The 15,367-nt window shown below is 35.3% G+C and overlaps 1 protein-coding gene across 1 annotated transcript; it reads right to left on the bottom strand.

The window, feature by feature from the left end:
* Positions 1-2,218: 2,218 nt before the first annotated feature.
* On the bottom strand, positions 2,219-13,704 carry LOC148946987 (uncharacterized). Its single transcript, XM_089097222.1, has 3 exons — positions 13,220-13,704; positions 10,837-11,035; positions 2,219-3,788 (listed from the first exon to the last, which is right to left on the bottom strand). Exons 1-3 carry the CDS (start codon positions 13,652-13,654, stop codon positions 3,475-3,477), a joined length of 948 nt encoding a protein of 315 aa, XP_088953348.1. The 5' UTR covers positions 13,655-13,704; the 3' UTR covers positions 2,219-3,474.
* Positions 13,705-15,367: the final 1,663 nt, after the last annotated feature.

Below are 15,367 nucleotides of genomic sequence, written 5' to 3'. Positions count from 1 at the left end.
AGTTTTGAGATGAAACTTTCAGGGCCTAGTAGGGGGGACATTGAACTAACTAAAAGGCACTACATACATCTTACCACCATTGCTACTGTTACGACTGCTACTATTTCTTACGACTGCCACTTTTTCTGAGGCTGAGGATACTAAGTTGGAACTCTCAAGGAATATTTAAGAGGATGGTGAACTAAATCAATATACACTCTGTGCAGTCAAATTTCTAAGAGGATGTATAGGCCACATCCCGGGAACAGCTTAGAGCATTAAATTGACACTTTCAGGGCCTGTTGAGAGGAATTTTGAACTAGCCAAAAGGCACACTGTGCTTACTGCTACAATCACTACTGCTGCTATTTCTACCACTGTTACTACTATTACTACGACTACAACAACTGTATTTTTGATTAATCCAAGTTTAATGTACATTTTTGCGCCTAGTTTTAGGTTTTGATTCTTACAAGTTAGCGTATCCTCCTATTTTTCTGCAAGTTCCTAGACATAGCGAAAACCTTTTCTTTTGAACTTTGTGCTGATGGTATGGAACACATTAGTGGACCATAGATTCCCTACATGTGGTATTGATCTTCGTTTCTTGAGTTTTTGGGGCCACCTATCCTCTTTGGTTAACTCTAATTTACGGCTTGTTTTAATTTCTTAAGAAATTGGCTAATTTTAATCGTTTTAGCTTATATTTTTGAATAACCTAAGCTCAGCGTACAATTTTATGCTAGATTTTGTATTAGATTTTTACAGATTAGGGTAGGCTCTAACATTTATGCAATTGGCTAGACATATAAAGAGCGCTCCAAGGGACTTTACGGTCCCTATCGGGGGTGCTGATCTCTGTTTCATGGTGGTTTGGGGCCACATAAACCAAGGGTGGATACATGGTTTTCTTAGGTAGGGGGCAAAATAGGTTGATTCGATAAGCTTGCGTTAGGAGCAAGTTTAATTAATGCGAACTTGCGTTAATTAAGTAATTTGCAATACTTTAGACTAGGATAAGGGGCGCGCACCCCCGTTGTCCCCCCTGTATCCGTCACTAACCCAAACTGTCAAATTTTTTTTGCAATCTTCAATTTAAGGGTGAAGGGTTGAATTGTGAAAGAAGTTGTCGTTTTGATCATATTCTTTAGTTGTTCATAATATCAAATCAACCAAAATAATGAAATAATCTCTTAAACATAATTAAACTGAGAGGAACATGTTTTCATAAGTTAGATAAATCGAAACTACCGACATACACTTACTGGAACCTCGTGACTTGTGCTAGCATTTTGAAATTATTTTCAGGCTTGGATTTGACAGTTTTATTAGGAATTTACAGCTCTAAATAACATTGTAAAGTTTGAAACTACACGAGAAGATCTGAATTTGGAGGTTGTTTGACAAAACAAAACTTTCCAAGCACCTGTCTCTGACTGTAGGAAACAAGCCAAAGAATCTTCTAACTATTAAAATTAGCAGAAGTCATTGATGTTCTGCAGACAGTTCTACCGTAGAAACGAGTCATTCTTCTTTGGTGCAATGTTTCTTTATTGAACACTTCTGTTAAAATTGACCAACAATTATTTCCAGTGGTAAATAACATGCTTTGTTGATTGATGCGAAAGGGATTACTAGTAAAATTGTTAGCAAACAATATTTGTCGGGGCATCAGGAAAGAGGCTTGTGTGTCAATAAGCTTTCAGAAGATGCAATAATATATCTCAGTGCTACTAACTGTATATGATAAAAAACTTCCACAGCAAGGCTTCCACATTCGCAATAATACCGTTTGGGTGTGAGCTAACGCTACTTTCTTTATGAAATATGAAATGGGTTAGTGAACAATAGCATGAAAGTTGAATGTATAAGCAGCGTTAAAACTACCCCATCACCTAAAAAAAGACGTCTTTTTTAGATTTGTAATCAGCTAAGCTTTAATGCACTTCTATCTATACCTTTGTTCTAGGAATAAAAGACGTGTCTGAATGCCATATCTATGGCAATGTGTACCTGACTACAGGCACTCCTCACGTATTTTGAGAAAACATTTTTTTTTGAAGCTTTAGGTCATTTCTAAGCGAGATACAACATTTCTGTTAACCAATAGAACTGCTAAGCTCCTCAGCTACTTTTGTTCGCCCTAACATGAGTCTCAAGAAACTGCTACTTCTAATTGGGATCTCTGATAAATATCCATTGTGACCGCTGAAGAAACGTCTTAGGTTGTCAAAAAATATAATTTATTCATAAATAACTACTCATAAAAGCAAACGCAAAAATTCCATAACACAATACATTAATCACCACCGAAGCTGAGTGGCCTGCAGAAACTGTTTCTGGGAGATGTTTATTATCTTTTCTACTCAACAGTACAATGGAGTAACATATAAGAAGAAAAACCAGCGAAATAACCGATCTTCACTTTTTACACTTATGGTGATAGTATATAATCCCCCAAAGACTTCAAAACGTGGGCAAATGAGTATCTTTTGCTGTTTTAAAAGCCAAGTTTCTCCTTCCTCTCTATATTCGAGATTAACATTAGATAACTCAAATCCCAAAAAGGTGGAGATTTGTATACAACTATGTTTAAATGCGCCACTGAAGATGGAATACACTTTGATAAGCTCCTTAAGTGCTTTAAAGCACTAGTGGTGTGTGATTTTTCGGGAAGAAGGATTCAAAAGTAATTTTCAAAGATTCATAGGTCACTCCGAAGCTCTGTCTAGTACTCTCAACAGATCTTGGTTTGCTATTTATACACTTAAGCGAAGACAAAGTTTGAACAACAAATATCTCCTTCGGGCTGCTAAAAAGTGTTGCCTTCTGGAAATATCTTCTTGGTAAGCAGAAAAATTGTATGTTGAAACTTCCAAGATAAAAAATTAACTCTAAATTTTCGTTGAAATTGAGCAAGTTTTAACTTTTCTATAAAAAAAAGTTTTGTTGTGAACTGTATATTTTCAGTTCCCTCTATAAAGATATTGTTTTTAGCACATCCAATAATTGATTTCTACCAGTCAATTACATTTCTCAAATCAAAAATATTAGGAATCCTGCGTAAAACTTAAAATATGAATTTTGGCATTGCCGGGGGTTATCCTAAGCACAACAGAGGTAAGCTGGTTGCACTAAAAGTGGAAAAGTTGAACATTGTCCTTAATTTATTGCACTTAACACAGTATTTAAAAAAAAAAACACATCAGGCATGTTCAATACTTTTAAACCGTTTTCTACATCATTTTGTGTCTGATAAGGCTATATAATCTTGACCAACGAAAACATTCCTCTCAACTACGGTTTTGACTGTGGAGTCAGCGGGAGTTACAAAAGATTTTATTCTTATTCTAATTTTTGTACAAGAAAAGGTAAAGAGAGTACAATATTAATCTTATAAATTGGAGTAGAGTTTCTGGACCTTGTTTGTGATTTAAGTCAGCAAAGATCACTCAAGTGATTTCTGTTCCTAGTATCAGAAATGATATGGTCTGTTTAGGCTAAGTGAGCTTGGTTAGAATAACAAACAGGTACTGTCGTTTCATACGGGGCTACTTGACGGAAGGGCTCACCAAGCTCTTCATTCTTCTGGTTTCTATTAATGATTTCTTCGTTCTTCTGATTTCTATTAATGGTTTCTATCATCGCTTCTAATTTATTTTGCTCTCTTCTTAATGTCAATATAATTACTACCACCAAAAATATGGTGATTACACTCAAAACAAGGATAGAAATCCCCAGACCAATGGGAACGCTAGAGCTCTGCGGAGGTTGTTCTGGTGTTCCTGTCTCTGCTGTCGTAGGCAAGGCTGTAAAGAAAAATAAAAATATTGATCAAAATTTTAGTATTTTAGGTACGGAGTTCGTGTTTCATTTACTCAGTAAAAACAACAGCATCAACAATTTGAACCAAAAAGAGAAGAAATTTACAAGGAAGTTACGAGAAATTATATTAAAATGCAACACAAATTTGAGAAACCCAGCTTTGCCTTTGGATCATGGCAAACATTTGACCTAAGGTGTCAGTTTTGTGAAGCTATTTCGTTTAGAATAGTCAAATGGTGCAATAAATTTGGATTATATGTCCCCCCCCCCCCCAATTACTTGGTCAAAAGTCAGAAATGATGCAAATTGCTAATTGTCTCATGAAAAAATGGAAGGAATTTATTCGTGAGTGTCAAGTAAGTCAAAAATTTTACGGTCAAAATTTGCACATTTTTTGTTGTCGGAACGGGAGGAAAGGAATAGAAACGGAGCAAAAATTTGCTGTCCCTGGTCAGCTTGATACTTAAAGCCATAAACTCTTCTGCCAACAAGGACCTAATTATTACACTATTTTTGGGTACAGCCCCTTCCTCCAGAAACGGAACAAAAATGGGCCAAAAGATTTTTTCCTAGTCAGTTCAACAGCCATATCCTCGAAACCTTAAGTGGAGAACAATCCAAAATAAAATGAGAAGTATTTAAAAAGGGGGCCAACAAAAGGTCTAAAATGGGCTAAAAAGATTTTTTACCCGACCCCTTCATCAGATGGATGGGTTGACCGTAAAACTTCGAAATGCAGGTTCATTCGCTGGAAAATTGAAGGTTCTAACACGCTTTTTGAAGATCAAAAGGGATGGAAAGTGATGTCTATGATCTAATTTCAGAATTTTTAGATAACCCCTATGGCTCTCAGAGTCATCAACACCCTTAAAGCCTCTGGGGCTAATGCCACTAAATTATACAAATTGATCACTGTTCACAAATGAAATTTAGTGAAAAAGACGGCCGCATTTGGTCTTGGTCGTTCGATCTGTTAGAAGCTCTTAAAGATCATTTACTAGCCCAAGAGTTCCAGAGTTTCCCAAGATGTAGTCTGGAAACGACAGGGCTACTCGATAAATCGAAATACATTATACGCACCCGAGTTATTAAGACATTTATAATGTCTTGGAAATTGCATAGAGGGTTGATTTGAAGCTTGCATGGAGTATTGGGGGATGTGAATGAGTCGAACGAACCTCAAATTTTGAATTCAGGGAGAGGGTGGAGGTAAACGGTAAAATACTGAGTTTGCTCACATCTTTATATGTTATAAATGTTAAATGTTATAACTACAGTAGCTTAGGAATGGCTTAGAAGATGGAGCTGAGCGTTGCAGATACAGCAAAGTCTCAGAAATTCTCATTTGACGAGAAGGAGGGATAAGGAGTTAAGAAAATTTAATCGCTTAAGAAGATTTTGTGTCAGAGGAGGGGAAAGAGGCTAAACCGCTTTTGTCTCTGATCTGCCAAACCCTTTTTGTACATAAGCTCTAAATCAGAACACATTATGGGAACCCAGGCTACCTAAACACCATACCTACAACATTTCAGGAACAGCTCTGGTGATAAAGTTGTAAATTACAGGTCGCTTCTGAGAAATTAGAGGGAAACATCTATATATATATATATATATATATATATATATATATATATATATATATATATATATATATATATATATATATATATATATATATATATATATATATATATATATATATATATATATATATATATATATATATATATATATATATATATATATATATATATATATATATATATATATATATATATATATATATATATATATATATATATATATATATATATCAAAATAACATCCTTAATTTTTTTAAAGAAATGTTAAGGCCATATTAAACCTAAGATCAGAAAAAATACAAACCTACAATAACTCAAACTCAAAACGACCTAAAATTACTATTAAGGAATAAATGAAACCTGAAACGAACGGAAATTTTAGCTAAAAAACGTACAACAGGTACTAATATAAATAAATAAATAAATCTTAAAACTATTAAAGATTAAATTCAATATAAAAATCACGATTAAAACGAAAAAAAAACTCTCCTGATTTTTGGAATAAAATATCGCTAAATAGTATTTTTAGGGGGAGGGGATTCAGGCCATGGAGGGAGGGCAGGGGTCATTTTCCATTATTTTGGAATACAATATTGTTAATAAGTTGTTTTTTTTTGGGGGGGGGGAGGGGGGATTAGACAACGGAAGGAGGCCGGGGGTCAGCTCCCATGATTTTTAAAACCAAATATCGTTATTAAGTTTCTTAGGGAGGGTTGGGCCATTGAGGGAGGGCCAGGGGTTAACTCCCTTAAATTTTGGAATAAAATATCGTTTATAAGTTTTTTTTAGGGGGTGTTAACCATGGAAGGAGAGCCAGGGGTCAGTTCCAAAGATTTTTGGAATAAAATACAATTTTTTAGGGGGGGGGGGAGTTGGGACACGGAGGGAGGGCTAGGGATCAGCTCCCACGATTTATCATTGATAAGTTTTTTAGGGGGAGGGAAATTGGACCATGGAGGACCAGGGGTCACCTTCCATAAGTTTAGGAATAAAATATCGTTAATAAGCTTTTGTTTGTTTTTGTTTTTTTAGGGGGGGGGGGTCGGGCCATGGAGAGCTAGGGATGAGTTCCCATAGTTTTTTTTTTCGTTGGGGTAGGGTTTGGGCTTATCGGATCTTTGAACTATTTTAAAAATCCTCGCATAAAAACCTTATATGCCCCAAAGCCATAACATACAACACTTATCCCCGGACTATGGGGTTTGTGTTGACCCTTGAGTTTTTGTTGACCCTTGTGTTGACCCTTGAGATTGAATTGGGGTAAAGAAGGCAGGGCGGGGCTAGTTTCCCTCCAGTCCCTTTACTCTCTTAAAAAAGGAACTGGAGCTTTCAATTTCTAATAGATTGAGCACCCTCCGAAGCTTATACGACCATCCCTTCCAAAAACAAATTTACATACCCCGGGGCATAATTTACAATACTTACTGCCAGGCTAGGGGGGGGGTGTTATGTAAGTTCTGGAGGTTTTATTATTTAATCTTTGGTCTATTTTGGACAAAATGATTATCTTAATAATTAAATCGTGATTATCTTAAAAAAGATGGTTGGTGAGGGGGGGGGGGGGTTAATTGCAGACTAATCACTTTGAACTCTTAAAAAGGGAACTAGAACTTTCAATTTCAAGTCGTTTGAGTCCCCTCCGAACTTTATCTCTTCCATATAAACCTTATATGCCCCCGGGGAATAAGTTACAACCCTTCCCCGGGCTCTGGGAGAGGGCTGTTAACCCCAAAGTTTTGTTATCTGATCGAAGAAATTTTTCAAAAAAACTGGCTATCTCAAATTTCGATTGGATACATTTAGGGAAAAGAGGGTGGGGGGGGGCGTAGATGCTCTCTGATCACTTTTGACTCTTAAAGAGAAAACTAGAACTTTCAATTTCCAATTAAATGAGCCACCTCTGAAGCTTATATGACCACCCCTTACATAAAAAACCTTACATGCCACGGGCATAACTTAAAACGCTTGCCCCCGGGATCGAGGGGAGGGGGTGTTTTAACCCTGGAGTTTTTGTTATCTGATGTTTGAACTACGTTTTACAAAATTATTATCTCATAATTTTTATCGGATGGGTTTGGGGGAAAAAGGTGTTTGGGGGAAAAAGGTGTATGGGGGGGGAGGTAGTCCCCTTCTGATCTCTTTTGACTCTTGAAAAATGAAATAGAACTTTCAATTTCCAATGAAATATGCCTCCTCTGAAGTTTATACGACCACCTTTTCCATAAGAACCATATATGCCCCCGGGCATAATTTACAACCCTTCCCGCGGGCTCTGGGGGATTATGTTTACCCCAAAGTTTGTGTTATCTGATCGTTGGACTGCTTGAAATAAACTGGCTGTCTCAAAATTTTGATTAGATGTATTTGGAGAAAATAGGGTGGGGGGGGAGGGGGTGGATGCCCTCCAGTCACTTTTGACTCTTAAAAGGGTAAATAGAACTTTCAATTTCCAATCAAATGAGCCACATCTGAAGCTTATACGACCAACCCTTACATTAAAACCTTGCAATCCCCAGGGGCACAACTTAAAACACTTGCCCCCCGGCTCTGAGAGGCTGTTTCAACCCCGGATTTTTCATTATCTGATGTTTGATTTATTTTCAACAAAATAGCTATCTTAAAATTTTATCGGATGCATTTTGGAAGAAGGGCTAGTTGTTCTCCGATCACGTTTGATTCTTAAAAAGGGCACTAAAACTTCCAATTTCAAATCGAATGAGCCCCCTCCGAAGTTTATACGACCACCCCTTCCATATGAAGTACCTCAGGAAAAAAAGTAATAAAACATTGGAGGCTCATGGCCTTTACTACAGGCAACACTATAGCGTTACCTCTGATGACGATTTTGCTTATAGGCAAGGCCGTATCCTGTATTTGGTTCTGGAGGGGTATTTTTCAGAAGGGGGCTAGAAAAAAATTCAAAAGTGTATAGAAAATTTGTTTATATCTATTTTTAATACGTTTTTACGAGTCGGAAAATATTTTGGGGATGGGGTTGAAACTGACTAACCTCCCCCCACTTCATACAGTCTTGTTTATGGGCTTAGCCATTTGTGTCGTTGAATGCTTTGAATGAAGAGACATAGGCATATGTAATTAAAAGATGGAATATGTATAAGAAATTGCAAGAAATAAAAAAACAAAAAAACACGCATCCGTAATCTTACTTCGGACAAAAAATACAAAATTGGACAGTTTTGCTGATAGGAGCTTGACACCTCTACAGTATGGTTCTCTGAAACGCCGAATCTGATGATATGGTTTTCATTAAAATTCATGGACTTTTAGGGGGTGTTTTCCCCCTTTTTCAAAAATCACGAAAATTTTCAGGCTCGTACCCTTTTATGGGTAACACTAACCTTAATGAACTTTATATATTTGGAATCAGAACAATAAGTCAATTCTTTTGATGTATTTATTGATATCAAAATTCTGTTTTTTAGAGTGTTGGTTACTATTGAGCCGTATCGCTCCTTACCATGAACTGGTTCATTGCCATGAATTGTTTGAAGACAATAAAAGTTTTTCTTTTGTCTTTAACTAAAGTAAACATTATTCCTTATTAATAAATTTGAATTGCGGAATGGACTGCAATGAGGCTTTTCTAATTAAAGAGGCCTTAAGTGATTTTCAGAACGGTTGGTGGTTGGTCCTTGCCATAAGTAGATGTGAATGCACTAAGACAGCCTGACACTGGAACAGTCTCTTCTCCTAAAAAAAAACCCTCTGTATTCATATTCATAAATATGCCTTTTTGGAAGAGCAGCCTGGGATATAATTTTGTTATATTTGTTCGTTTTAAAATTTTTCGTCAAAAACTTTGAGCTTAAAACAATTAAACGCTCAAAAAAATAATAAAGGTCATAATAAGCTATTCGCGTCTTGAAGGAAATATTTTCTGAGTTCAGAAAATAAAGATTTTGACCTGTTTTAACGTCATCCCCAACATTCCTTGGAAGTTAAAACTTAGAACCCTTACCCGTTCCTGAGAAGTATCATCTTAATACCCTTAACTATCCGTTTTTTACACCAATTTCGCAAGATACATGTAGTACATTTGGATGTAGTTCATTACCCCCCTTAAACTCCAATGAGAGTTTAAACTTGATACACAAAATAAATCAAGAGACATTTCCATTTAATATACTTATCCAATCAAAGCAAAATAATTTAGTATATTACAGAGTAAACGATCGAATCCCTTTGCTAGGAATCCACACCGTTCAAAATTTTCTGAGTTCTGTTTCATTTTGCTCATAAAGTCAGTTACTCTTTTAATTCGAAAATCTATTTCTAAGTGTTTTTAAAAATAAATTGATTCATAAGAAAATGTATCCTAAAAGCCCTCCAGTGCCCCCAAGTACTATTATTCTTGTGTCTGCCCCCCTTCGCCCCGCACTCTTTAACATTTTCAGTAGGTGCCCTGATAGCCTGCATTATATTATTTGTATATGAACAGAAATTCAACAAACGAAGAAAAGTTTCCTCAAATAAAAGCAAATACTTTTCAGAATTTCTTGATGGATTTTTATCTCTCAATATCCATTCCAGAATCCATAATCCATCTCAAATCAATACCCAGAGCATTGACTGATGACTCTTATTTATTTATTTTTTTGTGCACTAAAATCACTTTCGCAATATTCAACAAGGGACAGTCGAGCCTCTTACACATTTATAATATTATATTGGAAATACACACACAATCTAGCTTGACTATGTGATGACTGGACACTTTCTACTAATGCCCACTATGGCTTTTGAGGTAGAAATGGGGCTTAGGTCTATGGCGAGGTTAGCTAATACAAATACCTGTTTTGTTTTAGACAACATACTGATTTTTGCGAGGAGCAATCGATTTTTACCCCTTTGTGTCCCAGAGCAGCACTTAGGTTTTCGATGGCGATATGATGAGGTGGTGATATAGAAATATCTCATTTCGAGAAGTAAGCCAAATAAAAGTCTTGAATACAACATCTAACAAAATGTGGCTCATTTGATTGGAAATTGAAAGTTCTATTGACCCTTTTAAGAGTCTTATTAAGACCCCCACGTATGACTTTCTAGGAAAACAAACATTAATATACCTCCTTTTTTAAACAAAGTGTTCAAGAGATACTGTAAAGAAAATTATAAGTTCATTAAGAAAACGACACAACAGAATTTATTGTGGACGACCTAAGTACAGCTTTAACTTAAGCCATTGGTTTTCTTAGGTTGTGATCTTACTGGTTCAACTTCTCAATGTTTTTTGCTTTCAATGCTAACTTGGAAGATTTTTTTAAAGCATAGATGTAGCTTTTTTTTGTTTTCCTTTTCAAAATTGGCCCCTCAGGTGATAACTGAATACCCTACAGCCTGAGAACTTATGGTTATTGCTAAGGTAAGTTAAAAATAAAAAAAGATTTGCTAAGACAAGTTAAAAAAAATAAAAAAAGCGTGAAATTACCGGACATGGTGGTAGTTATTGTCCCTTCAGGTGTTCTTGATGAATGAGTTGTGCCTGAATATATTGATGATGCTGTTATAGATGTTGATGACGCAGTAAATGTTCCTGTTGGTCCAATTTCTTCTTTCGTAAATATGGCATATAGTCTGGAAACGAGGATTTCCTGTCTCAATGTAGAATAATTCCCGGTTACACAGAACTAAGAATAAAATATAAATTTAACAATGTAAATCATAATAGGGGTTTAAACAAAAATTATTGAAGGGTCTAGTTGACAGGTTGTTCCTGATATTAAACCTGTATATCATTTTGAAATAACTGATTGGGTTGTAGCCTCAGTATTTAAAAAATAGCGTTTCTTATTTTACAGTTAAACTTACGCTTTTTTTCCGCAGAATATTGTATTCAGAAAAAAAAAAAAAAAATGCTTTGGTAGGGACTCGGGCGTGCCCATTGAATATTTATTTCAAGAGGAATGTCAACATTTTTGTGGTAGGGAATCACAAATTGTAAAGCATGCCAAAAAAGTATTGAAAAGTATGCAAAATTTCAGAATGTACGCCCTGCTCTTAGTGGGGTAGTGTGTCTCTTTGCAAAATAAGTCACATGGAAACCTGGGAAATAGTTTGAATTACAAGAGTGGCACTCCAGCATTAACAGAATAATGTATCTTTGTTTGTATAGTTAAATTTTTCTATTGAGCATCCTATTTTTCAAAAATGGGGTGGGGGACATAACTTCCAAAAAGTGCAAAATAAATAAGGTAATAGATAAGCCATGCAAAAAATAATAAAATCTTGGTAACACAGGGCATGGGAAAGAAGATTTTAATTGAACCCTCGTTTCATTTTAAGCTCCTAATAAACCGCTTTGTCAGAGATGAAATACCAAAAAAGTATGCAGAATATAAACTATCAAACATTAGTGTGAATGAAAAATTGAAACCGAAACGAGTAAAGGTGAAACGAAAAATTTCATTAAACTTTAAATGAACCAATATTATCTCACACATATGTAGTATGCTCTCGCCCAAGCCACTCCATAAGCGTATGGTGTCATTTGTGCTTTATTAAAAATGAAACAGATTGCATGAATCTAAAGTTCTGCATTGCCTATCACATTTTTCTATAAGTTTTAAAGGAATAAATTTATAAGGAAGAAAATAGTGAAAAAACAGGTTTATTCATTATCTTGAACTAGTTTCATTGTCACAAATGTTTCGTGTCGAGAAAATTGTCACAAAAATATGCGGTTATCAACCCTCAAACCTGAATTACTTGAATTTAATTCTCCTGCCGACTTGGTGCCAGTGTCGAGATAGCAGTTACCATTCTTTTCCAGTAGGCTAAACCCGGTCTTAAATTCTTGCGGGTGCATCTTCAGGTCTTATTTTTGCCTTGCTTAGGAATTGATGTAGACTATCGGACCATTTTGTTTTTGGACGACCATGTGGTCGTTTCCAGCCAGTGGCCATGGGGTTGAAGTCATAGACGATGCAACAGGGGTGTTTTTCCTGACAATTGGAAGAGGTGGTCGTACCATCTCAGTGTATGTTGCGCAACTGTCTCGGAGAATGGAATCTGCATCTCACGGGATAGGAGTTGGCGTTGCTGATGAAACCGAACCAGCAAAGTCCTTTATCAAATTCAATACGCAAAAGCATAATTTTTGATTTATTGATAACTCTTTAGGCTCTTTGAATCGGAGGTTTTGATTGTTATACCAATTGACTTTTGTTTGCATTCGAAAGAAGCCGTTGTAAAAGAAGAAAACAGTGATGAGAACAAAGGCATTTTTAAAGTAGTGTAATTAAATTAAAAGTCACCAATTTTATTGTGACTTTTATGACCTTACGTGAATAATTTTACGTTATAATCTAATATTTCTTAATTGGAAAAGAGGGAAAAGGAAAATTTCGCACACATTAATCATGCTGAACAAAATTTATGTTCCAAAATATTTTTCGCATGCATTTATTACTTCACATATTTCACATTTTTGGGTTTTCTACAAACTGACTTTATTTTGAACTATGAAATAACTATTGATAACAAATTAACCAAAAAATCATGTATACCAAAAGAATCAGCGTACTTTTCCATAGAACCATGGGCTACATATGGCCCCATTAAGAGAAGGACGGAGACAAGGTTGCGACAACAGTGATTCTATCTGGATAAAACACTGAATGAGGACTCGAATTCCTTTTCTTATTGGGTTTCTGTCTTACACCGTAAGCTTAGCAAATTATTTATTTGTAGTTGAACTCTATATCATTAAGTTATGAGTTGTTAGTTCCAGATTCGAAAGTCAATTAATGAATATTTTCAGGAATTTCTAAGAAAAGGAATATTATGAAAATATCTGCATCAATGTCTCTTACTTGATATTGTCTCAAAGGTATATTTTCAGACTCCATGGTAAAATTTAACCAGCTTAAAAGTGGTGTACTACCAAATGAGCGTAGGACAACTCTGCTTCCATTGACTGAATCTATGATTTCAATTTTCAGTCTGTCTGAATTCGTAAATGCATTAGAAGGTATTTTGGCTTCAAGCCGCAGAAAAAGACAATTGAAACTATCAATAACTTGCTTGGTACACAAACTTCTGCTTTTAACTTCCTCGTTTGTATCTTTGAACTTTAGCGTCATTGTTTTCCATACAGGTACAAACTCAGTAGCGTCTGTGATTTCCCAGTCACCATTATCAACCCAAATATTATTTGAATTGTCTAAATTCTCAAAATCATCGGATATAACCAGATTTTGACAAAAACCAAAGGGTAGAAAAACCAAGTACAGGTAATTCTGCTTCATTTTCACACTTAATAAATCAACTAATCACGAACTACTGGTTTCTCAGACATTCCAAACAAATAGTGTCTTATCATTCACCTTTAAGCGTGACTTATTTTTTATTTAAAATTTGAGTCAGAGCCTTCCTAAAAATAGAAAACAAAATAATGATTTCCAAGGAGCATATCAATGGACTGTCAGAACAAATTACTCTTAATCACAGTAACAGAAATTTACAAGTTTTAGCATTACAAACTATGTAAACCTTGATGTAATGTTTGAAATTATAATTCAAAAACATTTTAAATCCTAAATTGTTTTACATCTAATACTAAAGATTAACAGTTTTGATAAAATTAGTATACAGTACTTTTTTTGTTTTTTTTAGTTGTAAGGAAGCACTGCTTGTGTCTTAATTTTAAATGGCGATCTATGATATGAAAATTCTGAAAATTTTCTCGGTATGAGGATTGTGAAAAAGAAGTATTGCTTCACTAAACTGTACAAAATTTCAATTAGCTTTTCTGAAAAAAAAAGATACTTTTTTGTCAAGCCCACTAGAAAGTATAAACAGGAAACAAAATGAAATTGTTCTATTTCCCAAAAGAGCATTTCTCTAAGGACCATCTAATATTGGCCCCGTGTTGAGCATAGATTGTATTTTCTAGTACAGCTAAATGGTGAATTTTGTATCTCTTCTTGATTTCCAGAAAATAATTGTAAATAAAAACTAAACTGAAAAATCCTTGCGTTTTTTATTTTCAGTTCCTCGATTCTGGTCAAAATCAGGAGTTACCTCCTTTTTGAACGGAGTCAAAATTTAGCGTGCTCTTGCATCGAATCAGTTGTGAGCTAGGACTTTCTTTGTTTTAGGATTTATCCCAGGAGCAAATCCTTGATACCAAAATAAATTATTTAATGGAAACTGATCTATGAGACAACAACGCTAATATAATTCAAAATTACACTATCACAGTTCCTGGTAACGAACTTAAGTAAGGAGTGACTTGGTCTAAAAAAATCTTCTTAACAATAGTAGGAATGTGTCAGGAGGCGCGACGAGTACATAATTTATTCATATAATTTGAAAAACTTTCCGACCATCCCTCGCACTGTCCGTCAGGTTTTGATGCAGGTAGCCACGATTTGCTCTTTGTAACAATGTCCGAAAGAATTTCCAGTACCTTTTTAGCCGTGCTAGGCTTGGATGGGGTCTAGAATCTCCCCAAAGGTTTTTTTTTGTCCTTACAGGCCAAAAGACCATCTTTCATCCAGGGGCTGATTGGCTGGTCTTTTTGTCGTTTATTAGTTCTCGGATCTCTCGCTGAACATCTTTTGTATACGTCCAAAAACGTCGAGTGAAATGTGAAATGATTCAAATGCTTCATTTACTTTTTGAATCTTCATTATTGTATCCCAGTTTGATTGCTCTAATTCCTGTTTTAAAATTTTTGAATTTTCATCTGTTAAGCGTATAATCGGTATCATGGGGTTGATTCGTGACTTTATCTTAGCTTTTTGTGATCTTAGCTTATCTTAGCTCTGGGAGCAGAGAGCTGAATATGTTGTCGATAAGTGGATATGTACTCTCAGTAATCCGTGTCGGAATCGTAACAGCATAGCATAGGCCTGAATCTGCCAAATTATTTTAAATCAGCTGCTTAGTTCGTCATCGGAATACCGAGGTTAATATTAAAAAGTTTTATGATAATAGTTCATTTTTTGGCAACCTGC

Source organism: Artemia sp. Qi Xiang Cuo, chromosome 11 (genome assembly GCF_049724085.1).
Source record: "Artemia sp. Qi Xiang Cuo chromosome 11, ASM4972408v1, whole genome shotgun sequence".
Lineage (NCBI taxonomy): Eukaryota > Metazoa > Arthropoda > Branchiopoda > Anostraca > Artemiidae > Artemia > Artemia sp. Qi Xiang Cuo.
The sequence above is the reverse complement of the archived record's forward strand: the minus strand, read 5'-3'. Positions and strand labels throughout refer to the sequence as shown.

Bases quoted from the DNA above. Each gene is read 5' to 3' on its own strand.
- LOC148946987 (XM_089097222.1), bottom strand. From the start codon at position 13,654: ATGAAGCAGAATTACCTGTACTTGGTTTTTCTACCCTTTGGTTTTTGT. The intron at 11,036-13,219 runs GTAAGAGACATT...TTTTATTCTTAG, and splicing joins TACCTTTGAGACAATATCAA to TTCTGTGTAACCGGGAATTA. The intron at 3,789-10,836 runs GTAATTTCACGC...TTTTCTTTACAG, and splicing joins AATAACTACCACCATGTCCG to CCTTGCCTACGACAGCAGAG.